At 39.4% G+C, this 25,382-nt stretch overlaps 1 protein-coding gene across 3 annotated transcripts; it reads left to right on the plus strand.

Moving 5' to 3' along the window:
• The first annotated feature begins 12,678 nt into the window (after positions 1–12,678).
• On the plus strand, positions 12,679–18,527 carry LOC149827128 (TMV resistance protein N-like). 3 transcript variants are annotated; one of them, XM_090019182.1, is made up of 5 exons: positions 12,679–13,198; positions 15,669–16,871; positions 17,398–17,697; positions 17,793–18,249; positions 18,326–18,527. In XM_090019182.1, the coding sequence occupies exons 1-3, from the start codon at positions 12,717–12,719 to the stop codon at positions 17,420–17,422; spliced, it is 1,710 nt and encodes a 569-aa protein (XP_089875308.1). In that variant the 5' UTR covers positions 12,679–12,716; the 3' UTR covers positions 17,423–17,697; positions 17,793–18,249; positions 18,326–18,527. The 3 variants fall into 3 exon arrangements, with proteins under 3 accessions (XP_089875308.1, XP_089875306.1, XP_089875307.1); XM_090019180.1 differs by having other exon boundaries at positions 17,793–18,527; XM_090019181.1 differs by having other exon boundaries at positions 17,796–18,527.
• Positions 18,528–25,382: the final 6,855 nt, after the last annotated feature.

Below are 25,382 nucleotides of genomic sequence, written 5' to 3' on the forward strand. Positions count from 1 at the left end.
TGTCTCAAGGACTCAAAAGCTCGAAGCTTTCTACGTAAAAGAGCTACCTCTTGAAGGCTATTATAAGCACGAAAGGGCGCCTCATCGATATGAAACAAAAATTCTCAACATCATATTATATACACAACTGTAACACTATAAATAGCCCCATCTATATCAAGGCAATCAACCCACCCAGTTAAAATAGGTTACAGTTAACAGAAGGGGGTCCGTGGGTCCCATGCATTCAAAACATGACATGCATGTATCTTCACATGGGCATTTATGATGATTACACGAGAAATGTTGTATTTTTCCTGTACTATATTTTCAAAACATGACATGTATGCACGATATTTTCAAAAATATCGATTAAGCAACTAGCTACCATCTGGATCGAATCTGAATCGTCTAAATCCCTAAAGCAGAGGGGCACCGTACCAAAACTGCCTTGAATGGGTAATGCGTTGGCCACTCTCAGCCTAGCTTGAAAATCAGGGTAGCGGACCTTTCATATATAAAACATGAAAAAAAAATTACAAAAACATATATACGTAATATCTAGAGATAACACTGTGATAAGATCACGATGTTTTGGTGATCTTCCAAAAAAATATGTTGATTTTACCATGATTACATCATTCTCTTAACGTATGGTGATATATCTCCCACATTCGTCACAATGGTTAGAAACTTAGAACCAATTTTTGTTTTTCACATGCTACCAATAAGATAGCAGAAAAATCTATGGAGGTACAAGAAAAAAGAACTAGTTAAAAAAAAAAATCTACCATTATGAGACGTGGTCTATAGCGTTCTATGGATATGGATTGGACTTGAAATGAAATGGTTATGCATGTAAAGGACTAGCTAGGGTGGCAATGATTGGAGCCAAACTAGAACCTAACTGTGTAATATCGGACCCACCTAGTGAGTTTGAAGCTTATTTGGACGGTCAATATCCAAAGCCGTCTCAAGCAATTGGATCATTGTGCATCGGTCCACACCATTAATTACTATGGGCCTAAGCCAAACGGCTAAACTTGTCGGTACATAGCTGGAGCATTGAATTTTCTATCCGTGATTTAGACTCAAAACGGATGGGGTTGAATCGGTCAATTTATATTTTTAATTCAAAAAAGCATAGAAAAGACAAAGTTTTAAATGTTATCTATTCTCCAACTTGTCCAACTTGCTTATCATCTAACTGGATTTTTCATACTTGAGTGGGTTTACGTAGGAGGGATTCAGTAGCTCTGTGGGTATAAAACCGTGTGATGTCCATATGCGAGTTGCAATTTCAATATCATTCCAATGAAAAACCATGTTGTGTCGAGAAATATGAACCTTTCTGGTTCTTTTAGTACAGCGTAGCCTATTAGGAGCTTTTCTCGAATACTATCATCTTGAACTTGCTTCAAATCATTCAACCTTTTCTCCAAATCTTCTACGCTATCTATACCCTGGCTGGCCCCAACACTTCAAGAGCTAAAGTTAAACCACAAATACCAGATACAACTTTTCTAGATAATTTGATAAAATTCTTTGGTGGCCAATCACTCAGAAATGCAAGATAGCTGAAGAGTTTTAATTAAGAGATCCAGTATCGTTTAATTCTTGAAGTTGATAAAATAACTGAAAAAAATGATGTATGCTTAAGCAGCACATCCTTAACTGTTGTACTGATAAGTATTCTACTGCCTTTGGCAAACCAGCAAGCATTTTCTTTTCTGCTAATGCATCAAGTTGGCTTACGCGATCTTGAAATTCTTCTCAAGATGACATTAATTCTACGATGCACATTATTTATGGAGCTTTATCCTTTGGAATTCCATAAAGCATTTGCTGTTGCAAGAAAGTACATGTTTACTATAAGTCATTACTGACCATGAATATGGCGACGATAAATTATCGTTATCAATAAATAACATTAACTTTCTCATCATCAAGTACTATGGTGTCACTGTCTTCCCCACTATCGTACTAGTTTTCAAGTTCGAATTCAAACAACGTCGAGTAATCCTTCTTTCAATCATTGTATGTGTTATGAACGATTTTGCTTACCTTGCCAAGGCGATTGGGTGGTTACTATTAAACAAAACCAAATTATCTGACTACTCAGCTGGCTAGTTATAAGCGCTCAACTTTATTCATGTTGTGCAACCAAATATCCCTGCTAGTGATGCCCTTCGATTCCATAACTACATCCTAGTTACCCTTATCTATCGTATCCACATAAGAGCACCATGGTACCTACGATAATATTTCATTCATGGTTGGTTCTATATCACGTTATAACAGAAAATGTAAGAAATTGTTTAAAGAATATTGATATGTTTCGTAGTAATCTTAGGTAATTCTACATCGTTAGCTTTTTTGCTGATACGATGACCCAATCATCTTTGCTCATTTGTACCCTCAGTTTCTTGAACATGTCTTCACATTGCAATACGAGAAAATTCTTGAAAAACCTCACGCTATAGGGGTCTTCCGATGAATATATGCTCTCATATCCAAACCTTGAAGGATTAATACAAGGATTAATTAACACATAAGTACATAAACAATTTCTATATAATGTTTGTATATATATCAAAAGTTAATAAAAAAATAAATACCTCGAACAACACCAATCTGAAAAGTTCTTTTTCTGCTATTCTTGCCCTCGTTCAAACTTACATATATATAAATGCACATTCCTTTATATATATATATATATATATATATATATATATATATATATATATATATATATATATATATATATATATATATATATATATATATATATATATATATATATATATATATATCCTGTTTACACTTTCAAGACCATTGTAGAGACCTTTGGACTGCTGTCTTATGCTCAAACACTAATCATGAACTTGCATGATTAGTTCAATAATTAATTCTCATGCATTTCTTAATGTCCATTATAAAGGCATCCTTCACATTGCACGACACTTTATATTCCTATACTTACAATATGACCACTATAAGGACATTCATAACTCATATTTTGAACTGAGACCGGCACATCATGCTGTGGAGCCACCTTTCGTGGGATCAGAGTGTTTTTTTCTTTTTTAAACAAACTTCCACAGGACCAAAACATACTAATAGATATCACCCGGTTTCTTTTAATTTCTTGTAAAAAAAAACACGAGAAATGTTTTTCTTGTATTTTTTCTGTATTATACATACACGATGTTTTCAAATCTCAACATCTTATATACACTATAAATAGCCCCATCTAGGTCAAGGTCAACCCTACTGTGGGGTCCAAAGCATTCAAAACCAATCCATGACACATGCATGTACCTTCATGGGCATTTATGATGATTACGTTGGGGTCCCAAGCATTCAAAACCAATCCATGACACATGCATGTGCCTTCATGGGCATTTATGATAATTAAGTTGGGGGTCCCAAGCATAGCATTCGAAACCAATCCATGACACATGCATGTACCTTCATGGGCATTTATGATGATTAAGTTGGGGTCCCAAGCATTCGAAACCAATCCATGACACATGCATTTTTAGTCTGGTGTCAACTTTTCCACGGTATGTGCAATAATTCCACATTGATGTGGAAACTAAATATTTTTTATATTGTTAATATTTTAGGGAGAGAATTTACAGGTGCAGTTAGTAACGATAGAAATTAACTTTTTAATCAAAATAAATTTATGAAAGAAAAGAATATGGCTAAGGTTTAAAGGTGACATATATGTTTTAAGCAAAAAAATGATTTTATTGTCCTTGCAAAATGATGTATTTTTGAAATACCTAACAACTTGATAAATTTTTTTACATATTTAAAATTGTCAGTTCTCAAATTTTAAGACATCTGCAAATAAGAAGTTGGTAACCCTTCAATAAAAAGAAGAATTCATGAACATCCGCAAATACCACACCATCTTCATAAATATCGTATCAACTTCACAAATATAACTTGTGAACCAACTTTAAATAAATACTTCTTGAGAATATCTGCAAATGTCGGTCAACACTCGCAAATATATTATCACCTACGTGAAATTGCGCACTATTGAGCTACATCTCACTTTTCAAGAAAAAAATGAGTATTTGATATGTAATATTGCATAGTGCTTGAATACTGATTCTTCCCAATTCTCATACGTGACAAGTTACTAAGTCTAAACCAATGTTGTTAGTATAATTGGGAATAGGCTGATTTGCATATTGTCCGAACCAGTTATTTTTCTAATAAATCTAAAAATAATTTTATAATATTTTTTAGTATATTTTGCTATGTGTTTATATGTGGTTCGAAAAACAATTTTTGGGTCTGATCCAATACTGATTTGGAGCCAACACTGTTTTAGTCGTAGTTAAAAAGAATCGGACTAGATTTGGAACCATCTGATGAATTCATTTTCTTATTGAAGGACCCAGATGACAAAGTTAACTGTTCTCGAGTTCCACACATAACTTTCATGTGAGAATCAACGATGACGTGATCTTGTGAATTACATATTTTGATAAACCCGAGCTATTTTTTTACCAAACGGAGCTCTAGATTCGATTGTTGGGAAGCATCTTGCATATGTGATTTCGGCAAGGACACAGAGTTTTTAGTTATACGTACAGTTGGTGAGAGGGTTGAATCAGATTGTTGACGCATCTCCTCACCCGTGTCATGGTGCAAGGTTACGATGGCATGTGTGCCTTCTTGAGAACATCGTCGGCTACTGGCCAAATGATGAGATGTAAACGGGTTGGATTTGGTTTCAATCTAAGCATTACTAAAATTTGACTTAATTTGATCTGGTTTAATCATATTCAAATTCGGATTGAAATGAGATGAAACAATCTCAATACGGGTGACATCTCAACCCCAATCTCTGCTCCCGTGTGGATCCAGTAAATTGGAATTGGTAATTTTCAAATCCAATCCGTCTGACTCTGCTATCATCCGGTGGGTGCCCACCCATTTCAAGTTGCTAGGTATGTCATTTGTCAGAAGACTTGCCAGCCTTTTCTTAGCTCACACGCCATGTTACATGAGAGGGTGGTGTATGTTCCCCCCCCGATGATTCACTGAATCCCACGTCTGTGTTCAGGGGATCGAATTAGCGCCATGTATTCATGCACATGGGCCTCGTATTCCCGTGTATGTTGACATAACTCTTCATCGGACTCTGGTGCTGTTGCAAAGACTTAATCACCCTTACTTGCTTTTCTTGCCCTGAAATGACGGTTCAAGGAAATGACAAACATATCCTCCATTCAAAAGTTGTGAAACGACGGGTCAAGAAAAGGACAAAAAAGTCCTCCATCCAGAAAGTTTGATGTTGACCATTCGAGGAAATGACAAAAATATCCTCTGTTCAAAAGTTGTGAAACGACGGGTCGAGAAAAGGACAAAAAAGTCCTCCATCCAGAAAGTTTGATATTAACCATTTAAAGTGGAGACGTTCTCCTGCGCCATCTGCTGTAACAGTTGCTCCCATTATCAACCCAAACTTTGCCTTCGTCTCTAGTCGAGCTTTCCACCTTGTTTTTTATCCTATTGTACAACACACTGTCGCGTTCTCGTGCCTGCCTTGTGTTACAAAACATTCCAGTGTCTTCTCTTCATTTTTGCTGTCGTTAGGCATCATAGAAGAAAGCATTGATGCACAAACATTCCAACCAGTGCCATTAAGGCAGCGTGAGTAGATTTTCATCTCATCATGCTATCGATGAAGAAGGCATGTTGTCTTGTGTGCCATTAAGGCATTGTTTGGTTATTGCAGGTAGATCTTGTTCTTACGAAGGTTAGAAACTTATCGATATTTGTAAGACGCTAGGACCTGTTGACAAGAATGCTTGTTTGCAGATGCTAGGAAGGGCCTCTACCCCATCAGGTATCTTACATTCACTCATCATATGCATTGTATCTCAAACCGTTGTATTAGTAACAGACTCTCGTTTTTGTGAGATACATTTTTGTTAGTTAATATCGATTTGTTTGCTATTATGCTCAAGTTCTTCCTTATCGATTTGTAATTTATTGTGCGATATATTTATCGACCTTTTAGATAGTATGTTTTTGTATCGTCGAGTTGTAAGTTATTATGTTGAACTGCCATATCGATTTTCAATATCTTACAAATCACTATACATATCGTTTTGTAAGATATTATATGTTTTGTAATATGTATTTGTAAGATATTTGTACACAGACTTTGAAAATGTGTGGGGCGATTTTTGTGCCAATTCACATGCCTGCCTCACCACTATTTATCTTCCTTCTCACCTCTAAAGGCTTATTTGGGATAGACTGCCCCAAGCCAGATTGTAGGAGAACTCGACTACCTTGCTGCAACTCGGCTTCAAAATTGCAGAATAGCCACAAATCGCGGTCAGACAATCTGGCAGCCTCCGCAACAACATCTTCATCATCGTCCTTCCCATCTCCATAAGGTCTTCACAAAACCTGTACATTGGTAATTCTTTTTAATAACGAATGACAAATATATTAAAATTTATTTACGCATGATATGGCAACAACGATATGTACTACGGAAGACAATCCTGCAGCGTTGGATACTTAAGAATGTTAAACATTACAACGATTTATAATACTCAATGGTAAATGCTGACGCGATTGTAAACAATTTTAGAACGTTTACCTTATTTAGTTGCAACCCATCTAAAATGGACTTAGCATTATAAACTGCGACGTTTATTCTGGCCCAGTGACCGATCTTTGGAAAACCACAAATCGGAGGGCCACAACGTTGACGCAATGGGATAATATGTTTCAACGCCCAGGCCTAACAAAAACAATATTATTAGCAACGCCACAACCTGCAATGAGATTTGTCTACAATTACTAAGTATGTAATCAACAAATACCTAAACAAATGGCCGAAATCCCTCAATTGTTTTCGTACCATTACTCGCACGGTGGAGTTGACTGTACAAGTGTGCGAGCATAGCGACACCCCAGGCATAGTTGTCGACTTCGTCTAAGTCTGCCAGGTACTGCAGCCACATGGAACTTATTCTCGAACCAGAACAATCGGAAAATAATGTAAGACCAAAAAAATATAAAAGGAAGCCGCGCAACTCTTGGTCAGCTATTTCATATGCACAAGTAGCGGAGTGGCCTTCCCATTTATTACGAAAAAATGAGACTTTCATTGATGTGGAATTGATTCCACCAGAAATACATTGACTCCATTCGTCCATCGACATTCCTAAAAGGGTCGTGCATTTTTCCCTTGCGTTATAGTTTGAATGCCGTAATAGGACAGCACTGTCATCGCACTTAAGGCCAGTGATCCTCGCCACATCTTCTAGAGTTATGGTGATCTCAAAAGAATCAAACTGGAATGTGTTCGTCTTATCATTCCACTTATTTACCAGGTGGGTCATGGTATTCCAGCAAGTTTCAAAATATTGTTGGTCTAAAAGGCCACCGAAGTGCATATTTCGTAATCGGTCCTTCTGATATACACTCAGTTGACCATACCAAGACAGAACTACAGGCCACTGACACCGACCTCTGAGCTTTTTATCTGGTGCTCTACTTCTCCTGTGACCTCCCTGTAACACAAAATAACATATTATTCCTATCAATTATAAATTACTTCCATTTGTATTTATAAATACTATTCTACTAAACGCTATAAATAATATCGGTTGCAGACAGACTATCACAATAATCGCTATACATATTAATACCTAACACAGTAATCGCTATACCAAAATCGTTAAACATATTATTAAATCTTCACAGACAGGATGAATATATTTACCTTGGTCGCTATTTTCTGTTGTTCTTCCTCCAACCTGGGACTTTCTGATGGGTCCACTGCCTTCAACTGCCTTTCAATCTCCATCTCTACCGGCTCCACCATCGCATGCCTTTCTCTCGCCTTCCTTTTCTCGCCCTCCTTCTCCATCATTTCTTTATCCTTTCTTTTCTCATCCTCCTTCTGCTTCCTTTCTCTCTCTCTATTCTCCTCCTCCTCCTTCTGCTTCCTTTCTCTCTCCTTTTCAGCTTGCTCTTTCTGCTTCCTTTCTCTCTCCCTATTCTCTTTCTCCTCCTTCTGCTTTCTTTCTCTCTCCCTATTCTCCTCCTCTTTCTTCTGCTTCCTTTCTCTCTCCCTTTTCTCCTCCTGCATCCTTTCTCTCTCCTTTTTCGCCTCCTTCTCCTTCCTTTCTCTCTCCTTTATCTCCTCCTCCTTCTGCTTCATTTCTCTCTCCCTTTTCGCCTATTCCTCCTGCTTCTTTCTTTCCCTTTCCTGCACTTCCTCCTCCTGCTTCTTCCTTTCCCTTTCCTTTTCTTCCTCCTTCTCCTTCCGCCGCCTTTCTTTCTCTTCCAGTTCTTGTTTTCTTCTTTCCTGCAATTCTTCCTCCTGCTTCTTCCTTTCCTTTTCTTTTTCTTCCTCCTCCTTCTCCTTCTGCCGCCTTTCTTTCTCTTCCAGTTCTTGTTTCCTTCTTTCCTGCAATTCTTCCTCCTGCTTCTTCATTTCTCTTTCCTTTTCTTCTTCCTCCTCCTTCTCCTTCCGTTGCCTTTCCTTCTTTTCCTCATTCTCCTTCTCCTGCCTTTGTATTTCCTTAGCTTCCTTGAACTCCTTTTCCCTCCTTCGCCTTTCCTTTTCTTCCTCATACTAAGGAATATTCTGTTCCTTCTCTTCCTCCTCCTTATTCATTTGCCTTCGCCTCTCCTCCGCCTCCTTCAGTAGCCTTGCCTTATTTCGCATTGCTCTACGCTCCAAGTCTCTCCTCTGAGATTCCGCCTTAATCTCCGCCTCTATATTGCTAACATGCCTTTCCCACTCCTCTGCATTCATCTTCCTCCTTTCTATCTGTTGTGCGTTAATCCTCTGCCTTCTATTTATATTCTCATCAATATTTCTTGCCTTTGCCTTCTCTTCGTCATCCTTGTTCTGCATCTTTCGTTCTTTAGAGTTCTTCCTTTGGTCCGCAGCCTCGATATCTGATGGATAATCCTCCGCATAATACGATTCCAAGGCTTTTTCCCTGTCTTCATCGTTCTCAATCTTAAGTATATTTTGATATCTTTCAAAAACCTTAGGTAGATGGGACTGGCGGATCACTTCTCTAATAAACAACCCATAGAACGATGGGGTATCTCTAATCTGATGAGGCGCAGACATTGCTAACCTGCACAACACATTACACGATCATTATGATTAGAAATCGTCGGAATATTTGGGTTCATAAGTACAAATCGTTGTATAAGAAGCAATCTTCAGATTGAAGAAAGAAACCTTACATGAAACTCACCGAAACGATGGGATTTTGGATATTCAAACTGTAGAGTAAGCAACAGTAACAATTAATATGCAAACGACGGTGGCGACGATGTTGCTACTGCGCGTAAGACGGAAACTGATGCTCTGGAACAAAGAAAATGATGCTTCGCCGACTCCAGATAAAAGCAAAGAATCTCTGGTAGAGTGCTTAGAGCGAGAATGGATTGTTTTGAACTATTTGAATCCTACAACATAACGCTTGCTACATACGCAAACTCTGCGGAACGTTTTGGCGCGATAATGATGGAGGGCAGTTTTGTCATTTTCACGAACCGACGATTCAGTTTTCTAGAAGGAGGGTATTTATGTTCGTTCGAGGAAGAGGAAGCGAATGGAGTTAAAGGGTACTTAAGTCTTCGCTGCGGCACCAAATTACGATGCAATATGATGCGGACACACATGGGGATACATGCTAACCTGCATCTTATACGACGCTATTTGGAACCCTCGAACATGAGATCTCAGTACCGGTCCTGTTCGGGGGGGGTACCGGTCCTGTTCGGGGGGGGGGGGGAACATATAACCTGCTTTGATCTACCTAAATAACCTGACATTGACTGAACCACCCCCATAAACTATTTTCACTGATTTTTTCTTTTACACATGACTATAAATTTGTAATTAATTTTTACATGAATACAGTTGCAATTGTTAAAACTTGCCAGCTTGCCAATGCAGACTATTAAATTCAGCATGAGTGGCTGGCTGAACACGTTTATTTGGGCGTCTGATTAACTGTTTGGGTCAGACACACGGGTCCGGTTACTATATGGACGGGGTACAGCTTATCAAATTTTTTTACATGAATAGACTCTTTCTGGTTTGGATTTAGATTATGTTTACTCTCTTAGCCATTTCAAGTGAAAGTGTCTTTAACAAAAAAAAAATGTTTGAAAAAGTTTTAATACTTTGGATTTAGATAAAGTAGGCAATAACATATTTGACCAGCCAACAATGTAATGCAAGTGGATTAAAATGTGCATATTAAAATTACTTTTAAAGCTAAAACTATAAATGAAAAGATGATAAGACCGACTGCCAAGATTACATTTTGGACTAAAGCCAACGTAAGAAAAATTTGGGATTACACAAAGGCCCCACCAAATATTATAATGCCAATAGATAAAAATGGTATAATAAAAACATTTACTTAAGGTTAAAATCATAATTATCAAAATATTTATTTCCTCAAGAACATGATAGTTTTTGCTCAGGCTGATCAGGTCATGCTGAACATGAGAGTTTTTGCTCACGCTGACATCGTGGCCAACCGATTTGCATTTTAAAAAGCTCAAAAGTCAACAAAACCATGTGGCATTCATCCAAAATGCAAACAGACGGGCCACGATGTCACACTGATGTTCAGCACGACCCCCTTACATATGAGTACGGTCCAAACAAACATTGGACTTGGAACAATTGTTACAGTAACCATTGTTCTGTTCTTTTTTTTTTTTTTTTATTCATTTCATTCAACCTTAGACAAACCATCAAACATAGTCTAAAGGACGAAAAACAATACTCAAAATCAACAACCCAATAGCGTTGACTAAGCCAGATGTACTTACAAGCGTGTGTAAACACGTGGCACACTCGGAGCAAGATCCACTGCACCAAATCCCTTGGGGCTAATCCTATTTTGAGTTTAATCCTGTCAGATAAGACACAACCAAGTCATTGGCTTCTTCCTTTAGAAAACTAACATTGGTACAACTTTAAATCAACCAACTGGCACAAGACAAAATAGGATAGCTGCACCTGTTAAGTCCCTCACATTAAATTAATCAGATCCCGGTCATTTAAATATCATAAAAAGTTGGTGATATTGAATGTTTTGGGTGATATCGAATCTGAACCAAACACGTACCGCTCTTATGGTTCCTCCATCATTGGCAAGCTGAGTGTGGAGGAGTGCGGATCATGTTCAATTGAAAATAATGGGACCTGGTCAAGCATATAGACCTGATCTACCCGGAAGCCAGTAATGGGACCGGGTCAAGCATGGTCCTGATCGGGTCCCCCAAGTCCGAATTCTGAACCTATCCTGCTAATGGGTTCCTCCGGGTCAGGTGCAGACCCGATCCTGCTAATGGGTTCGGGTCTGGATCGGGTCCATCCAAGTTCGATAAAAAACTTGATCCACCTAAAAACCCATTAAGGTAATGGGTTTCCGAGCACCGGATCGGGTGCAAACCCAATTCACCTAGAAACCCATCAGGCCTGAATCGGATCCCTCTGGGTCAGGTGTAGACGTGATCCACCCAATCCTGCCAATTGGTTCGGGTCTGGATCCGGTCCATTTGGATGGAAATAAGGAGCTGCCCTTTTCCATCCCTATAATAGACTCATAGACCTCCTTTCCTATTTCGAACTTCACTTGGTAATATTCACATAAAATGTCACATGAGCCGTACCTTCTATTCTTTTTTATATCCGGTTTTTAGCTCAGGCTAAATTTTTTGAAAGTGAACTTAGGTAAAGAGAATAATAACCTTTTAAAAGGATTTATTAAAATTAACCTAAAAAATCTGGATATCAAATAATGGCAACAAAATCAATCTATCTTTTATTTAATATTTTAAAAAAAGTATCATACAAAATAATATAATAAAATTTGTAGATGATATTTGCCATGATGATCTTACCTAGAACTGTTGATTGTTGGAAAATGATTTTGTTATTGAGGCTTTCATAATGAAAAATGAGTCTCGACGATTGCGCAGTACCACCTTAAACATTTTTCATTTCCCAATATCCTTCATCCCTGGTAATTGAGAAATGTCACTTCAACTCTCATCACTTTTAGGATACGTTTGGTTGGCTGGGCCACGCCCGCCTGACTGTAAATCAAATTTATTTGGGCCATATGAATGAAAAACCAAGAAGACCTTTCAATTCTTATTCTCACTACTCATTGTTTGGTATTTGTGTAGACATGCCGATGAGATTCATTCCTTCCTTTGCATGAGATCTGAGTCTCATGAGACATTGCCAAATATTTTCCTTTTCACTAACAAAAGGAAAAAAAAACAAAAGCCACCTTTCACTCACCCATCGTAACTTGCCCTAATCTTACCACCCAATTATTATCATACTCTAACACACACTCATGGATCACTATTTTTTAACTTTCATTCGCATCATCATCACCACCGTCGACACCTACTTTATATCACTTATCACAACCCACCTTATTTAACTATTTAGTTTTACCGACAGTCAAATGTTTAGCAATATTTTTTCATACTTAAAATTTTGGTGTTTTTTTTTAACTGCTGTCCAGCTATTTTAAAATTAAAAAATTTCTCAATTGGGAGAACCCACATGGGAAAGGGAAGAAAAGGACAATTTGATCAGCGCTTATTTTTAAGGGATCTACCTAAGGTTTGGTTCTCGCGAGCAGCAAAGCAGAGAAAGAGAGAGAGAGAGAGAGAGGATGGATGGAGCCACTGGGTCACAGCCATCTGCATCGTCGCCGTCCAGTTTCGACTACGACGTTTTCTTGAGCTTCAGGGGCGAGACGCGCAATGGATTCACAGACCATCTCCACGACGCCCTTCAGCGCTGCCACGTGCGAACGTTCCGGGACAGCGAGGGATTGAGGCCGGGGGATAAGATTCGCGATCTGTTTAAGAAGATCGACGGGTCGCAGATGTTCGTGATCGTCTTCTCGCAGCATTACGCCCAATCGAGGTGGTGCCTAAGGGAGGTGGAAAGGATCGTGAGCTCGGGTCGGCGCATCATCCCCGTCTTCTACCACGTCCATCCTGACGACGTGAAGGACCAAACGGGACCATTCGGGAAGGCTTTCACGGAGCACAAAACGAATGAGGAGTTGGATAAGGAGACGGTGGAGAAATGGGGGAAAGCGCTGAAAGAGGCTGGCGGTCACATAGGGCCCCATATCACAGATCAAGAGTGAGTATTCTCTCTCTCTCTCTCACGCGCACACACACACACACAGGACCATCGACTTGGTTCTTGATCCACGGGTTTTGAGAAGTTCTGGAATTGGAAAAAGGGGGAGAATATAAGCTTTTCCTGCTTCAAATTTTTGAAAACTTCCTGAAATTGAAGACTCTGTTGATCATTGAGGACGAGAATGGCTCGGAGAAAGAGGGGAAACAACTGGGGTTCAATGGCCCCAAGCGGTTTGTCTCAGTCGAGGGGGTCTTGACCACTAGACCGGGTGGTCAGGGTTCTATTCCCATGATTGTCAGACCCTTGCAATGGCATCTCCCTAGGTTGAAGAGGTGAGCCACAGGTATACACCATCCAGACAACAACCTAGATACAGCAGACTGAGCCAGAGCGATTAGGTCCCTGATCCCAATGATGGTTCCCCGTCTTTCATGGGAAAAAAAACTTGGGGTTCAGTGAAACACGGATTTTTTTTTTTTTACAAAATGCTTGGAACCTTATCAAACAAATAGTTTGCTTAGTATTTGGCCGTGGTTTGCATAAAAGTGACAAATAACTTGGTGTGTTGTTTTTGGTATTTTTTACAAAATGACTAATGGAGCAAGCACGATAAATTTTCTTATGAGATTGAGCATGATTTTCAAATTTTAGAACCTCTTTTTAGGAAGAAAACATGTACCATGTTAGGTTGTGATGTCTTTAGAATATTCTTAGGAATTTTCATTTTTAAAAATTATAAAATCTGGTATACATAGGGAATGAGATGATCCAACCAAAGGAAGGTTCAAAATCTACAATTAATGACAATCAGTAGACTTACTTTCTATAATGCTTGAGCATCTCATTGACCAAACCTCCTATATTTATTCATTATAGTTTATTTAATAAAAAATATACTTTCTACAAAGACTTTATGATATGTAGTCATGTGTTTTTAACGTGAAAATAGACTGCTCACAATGCATTTAAAACTTTATAATACAAAGTATTATGAGCCATTGATTTTTAGCAGTTTTAAAAATGCATCTAAATATCAAAGACATAATCCAAAACATGTAAAGTCTGATCGATAAAAAAAACTCGATCGTTTAAATTGTCGTGGATTATCGGTTGTAGATTTTGGACCTTTCTTTGGTTGGACGATTCATTTTCTATATATATATATATATATATATGAGTTAATTTATCATTAAACCAAATAGGTTTAACATTAGATAGATTAACTTTATAAAAATATCTAAAACACTAAAAAAAATGGTATTTTTAAAAATACAAGGTTACTTTTTGAGGTAAAAAATGTAACTTTGATAGCTTTATAAAGTTGTTTTTTTTAGAAAAGGTGTTTAACTTTTCAACCTCAAGTTCAAAAACTTAAAATGCTAAAAAAAGTAATTTTGTATTTAAATATATGCATTTTCAACATTTTTTTTGCAAATCCAACCATGTAGATGTGCTTGGCATGTTTGATTTGCTAAAGATCAATCATTTGATAGAAAAAATGTGATTTTTTAATGCTTGAATATTTATGAAGATTATGAGCCATTGATTTTAAAGTCATTCGTACAATTAGATCGATTCAAGAGAAGTACAAAAACACCCATAAAAATCATGGTTCAAACATTAGTTCTCATATTTTCAGTTCTATGCTCATCCACCAGTAAGAAAATGGCTCAACTCGTTGGGTCGTTTTCGGTTCACCGTAGGTTGGGTGACTTCTGACTGGTGGATGGGCATTCAACACGAAACTAAGAAAAAAAAAAACAAACCCAGCCGCTCTCGACGGGCCAGAAAATGATTGCACAAAGTTGTGAAAAGATAAGGTGCAATATGATTGCACAAATATTTGTGCATTAAGCACCAGTTCACCTTCCATCTTGTGGATAGGGCCTGTCAGTTGTGGGATCTAAGACCTGATGGAGAGGGCGATGGAGTGCTTAATAAAGTTCCGAAAAACATTAAAAAAAGAGCAAAAAACAATGGAAGAAATCTCGCCATTTCCGGCTACCCATTGGCCATTTTCTGGCCAGTTGCTGGCTGAAAAATGACTGACGTTATTTTTTCTTAATTTTTATTTTGTTTTTTGTTTTTGGTGACCAAAAACCTGAAAACTAGGTTTGGTCACCCAAACAAGTTAAAACCCTAAATTTTGACGAACCAAGTGTGCCAAAAATCAAGTTTTGAGGCAAAACCTGGTTTGCCCCGTCATCCAAACGGCCCCCTAATTGTAAAAGGTACAACGAATTGGTTATGGATTTTATTCCATATTGTTTCATTATTATTCTTGAATATAAGTAATCAGTGAATGGCCTCTAAGGAGCAAGAGGTAAGTCCAGCGAGAAAAAGAAATACCGAGAAATGCTCCCTTTTTCCCAGAGGAGATATAGATCGCTAGTCATAGAGTAGTTGAGCATTTTGTGAAACTTTTGGTTGTTTTGTGTTGCTTACCGTTGAAATGGAATGGATGCAGTTCCGAGGCAAAGGTCATCAAAGAAATAGTTCGGGAGGTCCTTGATAAGCTGAAAAAGATTAAGATTCCCTTTCATGTGGCTGATTACCCTGTTGGACTTGTTCCACGTGTAGAAGAGGTGAAAAGGCTTTTGGCTTTTGAGGTCAATGATGTCCGCATGGTGGCATTACACGGCATGGGAGGAATCGGAAAGTCAACCCTTGCCATGGCTATCTACAATGAGATCTTTCGCGGGTTTGATGACGGTTGCATTTTTATTTCAAAAATCAAGGAAGAAGTGGAGGGAAATGGACTAATCTCCCTACAGAAACAGATGATCCGAGTTCTTCTTAAAGATGAGATAACACAAGTCTATAGCATCGCAGAAGGGATTGGTTTGCTCAAACAGCGACTTGAAGGAAAGAGGGTTCTTATCGTTCTTGATGATGTCAATCATAAGGACCAACTTAATGCTTTGGCAGGAGGAAAAAAAGATTGGTTCCATGCGGGAAGTAGGATTATCGTCACCACAAGAGATATTAGCATTCTAAATCTGGACGAGTTTATGGTTCATGTGGTTGAAGAATTGAGTCCTACCGATTCACTTGAACTCTTCAAATACCATGCCTTTGGGGAAATACCACCAAAAGAAGAGTACGTCAAACTTGCTGAAGAGGTTGTACAGTCTGCCTGTTGTTTACCCTTGGCTCTGAGCGTATTGGGCACTTCTTTACGTTATAAAAAAGACAGAAAAGAATGGGAAGAAGCAATACAAAGGTTGAATGATTCTCCTAGTCACAAAATTCATGCGTGCTTGAAAATAAGTTATGACGCACTTGAAGATAATAATCAGAAGACAATATTTCTTGATATAGCATGTCTTTTTACTGGAATGTATAGAGAAGACGCTGTATTTATATGGGAGAGCTCACGGGAGAGTGTTGCGTCTTCTCCCCCAAACATGCACTGTAGCTACAGACTCAGTCAGGGGTACGGAGGCGCCGTACACCGCCGTACATCCTGCTTCCGTTTATTTCCACTTGATGCTATCAAAGCGCTGTCTTACAGGCTTTTAATTAGAATAAGTGACGAGGGTAAGTTGGAGATGCATGATCTGCTCCGAGATTTTGGAAAAAATATAGACCAAGAAGAAAGGGAAGCACCTGGCAGGCGTAGGCTGTGGAAACATCTAGACACGTTATGGATGCCTTGGAGAAACACCAAGTAAGGGCCAAGGATCACTCAACTTGTTTTCAGGACTAATCAAGATGGTCACAGGGACAAGGACCTGGTCCCTAAAATGGTGGACCTCATGGTCCTTTTCGTTACCTTGTCTTTGCTTGGGTCACATTTTCTATATGGAACCTGGTGATGACGTACACGGTTGTGTTGCTGGTGTACTTGACATGATGAACAGAGACTTTCGGGATCAACAGACTGGTATCTTGTTTGTCAGTTGGCAATGTAGATACTCTAGTATGCAACCTGTGTCCAGAACAAAGAAAATTTATTTTTGATCCATAAGTAGTTTTTACTTATCAACTTATGGTCATCTATTCCGTCTATTCCAGAAACTATTGCTTTGTGCTCCATCGATGCAGTTGTTAAGCAATAAATAACTGGCGTTGGCTGTAGGCTTTTATGCCCTCTACAGTCAACCATTTGTTGTTTAATGGAAATCTTTGCATTTGCAAAGAGTTGCTTTAGTCTGTTTCCACATTTTTGACTTGAGCTGTATAATTTTTGTCAGGGGACAGAAGATACGAGAGGCCTAGTTCTTAATTTTCATGATGACATAAACAATGCAAGAAAGAGTGTGAAGACTGAAGGCTTTGCAGCAATGAGCGGCCTTAAATTTCTTAGTGCCAAGGATGTAGACTTTAGTGGCAAATTCAAATCTCTGACTGAGAAGCTGAAATGGTTTCAATGGCATGGTTGTCCACGGAAATCACTGCCAGCAGACTTCACCCCTCAGGAAATGGTGGTTCTTGATCTGTCTCATAGTAAGATTGTCAAACTGTGGGGCAGTTGCCATAGGCGGAGAAACACGGTCGGTCTTTTATCTCCTCTTCCATAATGTTCTACTCATGTCTTTTCTTTTCCCGACATGAAAACTTTGTTTTCTTTCTTCAATCCCCTGTGCAGCAGTTCAACAACTTGAAGGTTCTTAATTTGAGTGGGTGTGTTGACCTTACTACAACTTGTGATTTATCTATTTTTCCATCCATGGAGAAGTTGATCCTTGAAGGCTGTACCGGGTTGAAGGAGTCGCCAGATTTCCCACGTGGGCATAATTCATTGAGAATCCTCGACCTCTCGAATTGCCAGAGCCTGAAAAAACTGCAAGATTCTATTTGTTCGTTGGGTTCTCTTAAAACCCTTGGACTCTCTGGGTGTTCCAAAATTGCAACTTTGCCGGAAAAGTTGGGAGATTTGAAGTCCTTGAACGTGCTTCTCCTTGACCACACTCGTTTGAAACAACTACCTGAATCTACGACATCGTTAAAGGACCTTCGTCTTCTATGTATGGACTTCTGCGATCTGCAACAGCTTCCAAATTCCATTGGATCATTGACTCAACTTGAGAAACTAAGTGTGAAAGGTACATCACTAAAAGAACTACCAGATTCAGTAGGGGAACTGACGAATCTCACGGAATTGGACTTGATCAATTGCAGATCGTTCCACACATTAACTCCTGCTGTTGGAAATGCAAAAAATCTTGCTGTGCTGCTCTTGGATAACACGGACATCAAAGAATTGCCAGAGTCTATAAAGATTCTAGGCAAACTTGAGTATCTATCAACAGAGGGATGTAAGAATCTCAAGTACCAAGAATCCTGAATTTGAAAAACTGAGAGCATATATTTAGAACTGCAACAAGTGCCTTCTTGATGAGGGAGTACATGCGACTGAATGATGAAGCCACAAACTTTTCGCATTGATGAGTTGTGGAGCCTGATTCACTGTTTTTTCCCCTGCGGGAAGGGGGGTCCGGGGGCTCCCCCGGCGCGGGTCCCGCTGCGCGGTCAGCCGGCGGGGGTCCAGGGGGGGCCGCCCCTGGCGGGGGGTTATAGGGGGGCAGCGCCCCCCCCCCAGAAGAAATTTTTTCTGGGGCTTATGTTTGGGACCCGGTTTTCAGTGGATCCGACCCGATTTGGTTAGGGTTAGGGTTGTCGCCCTTGCCTTGTTTATATTCTCATTTTTCTTTCCCGAACTTGTAACTGTCTGTTAAGAGTAATAAAATTTCTCTCTGGGCGGCCGTGGTTTTTTACTCTCTCTCGGATTTGAGGAGAGGTTTTTCCACGTAAATCTGTGTTCTTCTTGTGTTTTGTTTGATCGTTCTTGTTCTTTGTTTCTTTTTTATTGTCTCTTGCTCGTGGTGTTTCCTAACACGCATTTCATCCAATTCCTTGAATCTTTGGAAAGTTCGATGTGTTTGTTTTTACCGTAAAAGTTTGTGTTTTTGCTTTCTTTTACAATTGTTCTGAACTAATGAGATATTATTTGCCTTGAGGGAAACAAAAATGTTTCACTCCTATAAAGAGCACAGGTGCATATATAAAATTTCATAAAATTTTTGTAACCTTTTGCAGCCTGGTTCAAGCTCAATTGCCATACCGACTTAATTTTCCAGCACCATCCATGGCCAATATTCAGTTGCAAGACTCTAGAGCCACCCACACAATGAGGCTTTATTGATCGAGGATAGCTTCCAAATACCTAGGCCCCCACCATTTCATCCATTTGTCTGGTGGTGCCCCGCATTCTTCATTTGGAAATAGCAAGTTCTGCAGACTTTTCTTTATTTATAACCTGAAGAAACAGCACCTGGCACAAAGACTGGGTCATGTTGGCTCAGCTTGCCATATCTAAGTCATACTGGCGAAGTAAAACTCTGAGGCTAGGACCCCTGGCCTTGAGGCCTATGCCGAGCATCAACTTGCTCAGGGGGGGTGACACCCATGGAAATCGAACCTTGACTGCCTGTCTAGTGGCCAAGGCCCCACCCCACTACAGCAACCCATCTTGGGGCCCAGATATGCAGGCTTGAGGTAGGGAAGGAAAAAAAAAATAGAACGAAAAAGTTTTGCAGGTAGTAACTTGCAGGCTTTGTTTGAGAACCAAAGAGGGAAGAAGGAAAAATGAAAGAAGGAAAAAGTTTCACAGGCAGTAATTTACGCTGAGGTGGGCATGCTAAGAATATATAAGGGGCTAAGGCTTTGTTTGAGAACCTTACATTGAGATGGAAAACAATATTTTCATGTGATGCCAAAATATGGTTTTGAAGTTTTATGGAGTTGCCAACTCCATAAGCTGTTGGGAGCTCTTGGTTTTCAAGAGGTTTTGACATTTCAAGGAATTGGTTTTGGCTCCCAAATAATCATGGATTTTGAGTAAAAAGAATGGGAACTTTTAGCTAATTTTTGACTTGTAAGAGTAGGCAAGGTAAGATTTAGACTGTAGAATGAATCAAAGCACTTCAAGAGCTTCTAGATGTGCATGACGCTGTGGTCTCTATTTCATGATTCCTCGTCCAATGACACAGGATTTGGTGCACTATTATTGATGTTTTTGATTACTGGGCACCGTTATCTTTTTGCTGAAAATAAACTCTCAAGTAACAAAATATCTCCGATCCAAACGGGGCAAGGCCGCGTTTTCCCCAAGGTCCAATGCCATCCCTACGTAGACTTGTCAAACTTGGCAACACCATCACTAGGTGATATGGGCATCTGTCCGGGCAGCTCACCGGCCAGGCTTGGGCCTATAAATTAGACCCAAGCTCGGCCCAAACTGGGCCGGCACGGGCTGGCCTGTGTATATGTATATATATGTATTATATATAACATAATATATAATATAATATATTACATAATAGACACGACTCGATTAATCCCATGGACCTATTGGCGTCCGTAGGCTGGAGTTTTCCCAACGGGCAGGCCCGATCCGGACAAATGGCCCAGCTCATCATGATGGGCCTGGCCAACTCGGTGAACGGCACAGTCAACCCAGCCCGATGCCCACCCCTAGCCATCACCCAACTGGGTTGTCCATAATTGATAATTCTCCTGCTATACACCGATCAGTTTTAGATGGCTTGGGTCCGGCATCATTTATATATGGTTAAGATTAGCAACTCTCTTAACTTTCTCAAACATGCGCATTAAGTGGCACATGGGTTGGGCCATGTGTTATTTATGATAAAGGTTAACCGCTCTCCAACTTATCAAACTTACCTATCATCATCTGACTATATTTTTTATACATGAGTGTGGGAGAGCATGTCTAGCAGTTGACTCGTTCAAACGACTTAGAAAGAGTGGCTGAGATGGAAAGATGATAAATATCTTAAGCAATTTTTTTAATTTAGGGTTTAAATGGGCCGGATTTGATTTATCAACAATAATGTCAAGTGTTCCTTTTTCTCTTTTTCAAAATTTAGTCTGTTTGTGGCTGTGTCCGTAGCTTTCAGAGGTGAGCGATGTAAGGCAGGGTGGTCATGGGCCCCCACGGGGGGGGGGGGGGGGGGGGGGTTTGCTTGCTTCCGCCTAGCATCTTGGGGTCAGGGGTCCTAGCCTCGACGCTGCTGGCATGATGACCGTAGGTATGGTAGGAGGAGCCAGCACGACCAGGTCTTTGTGTGGGATAAGATTTCTTTGGGTTATAAATACAAAAATAGTTGGTTTACAAATTTAACTAAAAAAAAAGGCTCAAAAAATTCAGAAGGCACGGGGGGAAGTTAGCTAAGAAAATTAAATTTTACAAATAAAAACATATACAAGTATGGGTTTATCTAACTTTCAACTAGTTATATTCGCATTAAAAAATTCAATAGTTTGAGATGACAAAAACACCCTTAAAAGCAATGATTAGCGTTAAAAAATCACTTACTTAATATATTTATTGTTTGAAAATGTGTTTGATTTTTTTTTTTTTGTTTAATGTAGAGAAACAGCTGCTATGGGTTGAACTCGTTACTGAGACGTGTCACCTATGGACTGGAGTCGGTGTCCACAGTATAAAACTCCACAAGTACTTGACCTACTATTCGGGCATATATAGTTTCTCATTTAGCTTAGGCCTTGCAACTTTTGACCTTCTTTAACTTGAAACCCTCAAGCTGACCCACCTAGCCAAGTGTAGGAGCCCTTGTGGGCATGTGTCTAACATTTTGTTTCCTTGCAAAACACAAGGATCACTTTACTCTAGAAGTAACTAAGAGTCTCAAAAATAATTTTGTTGCTTCTAAAGGTTTTTTAGTTATTTCAATCAGTTAATGCTATTAAACTTTGTCAAATATAACCAATTTTGAGTTAGATAAACTTTTATATATATGGGTAAATAGTGGCTATTAATGAGTAGAAATCACTTTTTTCTTCAAAAATTTCTAATTTTTTGCTGATCAAATTTTACGGATGTGATCAGCATGGTTTTTTTAGTAGAAAATTTGTTTTAAATAATGTGATTATGACAAGTAATTAGGTTTTTAAAGGGGTTAAAAAATCAACTGTCTATAATGTGCCAAAATTTTATAACTCAAAAGATCACATTTCTATCGAAGGCTTGATCCTTAGCAAGCAAACCACGATGAACCCATCTATGTAGTTAGATTGAGTCGATACAACTTGCACCTATGATTTCTAGCTCATTAGTTTTTTACCTTCATTAGTAGCCAATATTTACCCTATATATATTTATGTGTCTGTTGGGAGGGATATACTCTTCTCCAAAAAGCAAAAACAACCCTTTGAATGGTGTTTAGCATGTCCTATATGTTTATAATTATTTTCATGTGTTAAATTTGAAACCACAATGACGTTTTGGATCATTTTTTAGACCATCCTATCTTCGTGAAACATGTCAAAACTCCATATTCTGTTATATTGGAAATAACTAAACCTGTTAATATAAAAACAAACTGTGCTAAATACATCTGTATACTTGGATCACACATTTAGTGCCTAGATCCATGCAAATAGAGGGTGTACCGTTATATATTGTTGGGGTTTAGAACCACAATATATAAAAGTTGTTAAAAAGCTTACAACGCGTGAGCAAATTGAGATCAAATGATCTCTTAACTCATCTGCTACGTCAGGGCTAGACAAATGATCATGTTCCATAAGCCCCACATTAACATAATGCAGGCCCCACTCAAAATGCTGTCATTTATTTGATTGGGCCTGTCGACATAAGGGAATGAGTTAATTAAGAGATCATTGGATGTTACCTTTTTTTTTTAAAAAAGACAAGCTGAGGTTAGGCAGACCCCTATCAATCGTACCATTGAGGTTTGAACCTGCAACGTCCCACCACAAAGAGACGTGCACTGACCGCTCCTACCAACTACGCAGATGTCACCTTTGTTGCATGTCTCACAAAGCATGGAAGCTGCAGCAGGAGTAAGATCCTAGGCCACCCCCACACGCATGCCCTGTGGGCTGCATCAGGTAGGACACTTCCGGTTCTCCGGCCAAGTCAGTCCCTGATGTCGACCCAGCCCATGACTCGCCAGGCACGAGCCTGGTTTTGGATCTCCATCGAGGCAATGATAGCAGATCCAGATCCAGGCCCCACATTTCCCATATGATAACATGGAAGCCGAGCTGCACATCAAGTGCAATCACATTGCACAGAAAAATGTGATGTCCCATCTCGAAGCGCAGCACCCGTTCCATTCGAACCATGGGCCCCACTAATATTAAGCAGTCTTTTTCTTTTCTTTTTTTTTTTGTGGGGGGGATGGGGGGGTGCCCAGAGACATGGTCCCCTCTTCCCATGGGATGCCCATGGTGGTCCACCCCCACACCCTTCCTTATTATAGGACATGGTCCCCTCTTCCCCCAACTTTTCATTATGTCCATGGACACGTCCTTCTCCCATGGGATGCCCATCCCAAATGACAAAATTACCCTTGTATTTTTGGATAAAAAAGTGCTAATTTATGTTTAGGGGCTCTGTTTGTCTGGCAGGAGCAGTTAGTGCACGTCACCTTGTGTTGGGACATTGCAATTTCAAATCTCAATGATATGATTGTAAAACTGACAGGGGTTGCCTAACACCAGCTTTCTCTGTCAAAAAAAAAATTAAAATAATTACTTTGTATTTTTTTTAACAAATCATAATATTTGTAAGCTTCAGCAAAATGGTATTGTGCCTGTATGACAACCAAGTTGTCCTCTTTTATCTGGAAGGGTTGATTTCTAGTTCATTGGAACCAATTTCTATCAGACATGAAATGTGTTCTTGAGCATTTGGGACGCAATTCTTTAATATTTGATATTGACATTATTGTTCATGAGATAATTTTTGAGCATGATGTTGATGAAAAGGAAGGACCATAGGAGGTGGTGACGGGGAATGGTTGGCCGGAGAGGAAGGTGGTGCTGGAGCGCCGCCGGTAGGAGGATCTCAAGACACCATCCATCTTCACCCTACCCTATTGGTGACAACTCTTTGGGTGATTGAACTTTTTTTATTTTTTTAGTAGGATCTGTGTAAGTAATGTTAATTTCGCATAACTAAGATGTTTGGTGCTTGGTTATTGGAGATAAGATATCTTCTAATCAAGGATCTCGTGTTGATTGAGAACTACAAAATTGAGTCGACATGGAGACCATGTTTGCAACATCAAAATTAATTGTAAATCATTTTTTGTTTCAGTTTACAAAATTATCGGCTGCCATTTTTTTTTGCAGCTACCAGTGCACCCTTATAGACATGTACTACAATTTGAAAGAATTTAGGACGGCTAAGTGGTACATTTGTATATCTAATATTAACTGTTTGACATTAATATCCACAAAGGTAGGGCAAGACCAGAAGAGATGGAACGATGATTCTTCAGCAACATGACAAAGTACACACCATCTCGAAAGCTAAAAGCCCCACCTCTTTAAGGTAGAGTGAGTTTGAACCTTATCGTGCAAGATTAACCAAGCCAGGACCCGAGAACGGGGTGAAGGGCCCTTCACCCAAAACGCAGATTCGGGCAACCAGGCCGCCCCCGGAGAAAGCAACGACCTATAGACTTTGTTGGTCAGAAACTTTCCAGTAGAAGCAATAGCCCAATGTACCCAGTTACGAATATCAACATAATCGCCAAAATTATCGCTGAAGAAAGCTAAAGCTGACAACCATAACTTACGCAGATGGGAAAATGTTTCACGCCACGAGTGTAGAAAAACCAGAAGGAGAGAAGGAGGCCCATACTTAGAGAGAAAAAAAGTAGTACAAGGATTATCCGGTTGATGAGCAAGCCAGCATTGCTTAGAGACCAGGGCAATACTCCTGAGTCTAGGTGCAGAAACACCTAAACCGGCCATAGAACGCGGCAAGACCACCGAATGCCAATCAACCAGGTGGTGCTTACCCTTGAGATGACACCCATACCAAAGGATGTCTGCCAGCAGATGCGTCAACTGCTTCTCCACACCTACAGGCATAAGAAACATGAACATGAAGAACTCCAGAATGGTTGAGAGAATGTGCTTCACTAAAGTTAGGCGGCCAGCATACGAGAGATAAGAAGCTTGCCACGCGAGTAATTTGCGCTTAACTTTAAGAAGTGTCAGAGCCTAGGCCACAAAAGAAATGTGCTTAACTTGCAACGACAAACCCAAGTACAACATAGGCATCTCAGATATAATACAATTAAAAATCTTTATCCCAGCAACTAACATAGATGGCTGGACGTGGAACATAGAAAGAGAACACTTTTGCTAATTG

This window comes from Nuphar pumila, chromosome 10 (genome assembly GCF_984573655.1).
Source record: "Nuphar pumila chromosome 10, dmNupPumi1.hap1.1, whole genome shotgun sequence".
Lineage (NCBI taxonomy): Eukaryota > Viridiplantae > Streptophyta > Magnoliopsida > Nymphaeales > Nymphaeaceae > Nuphar > Nuphar pumila.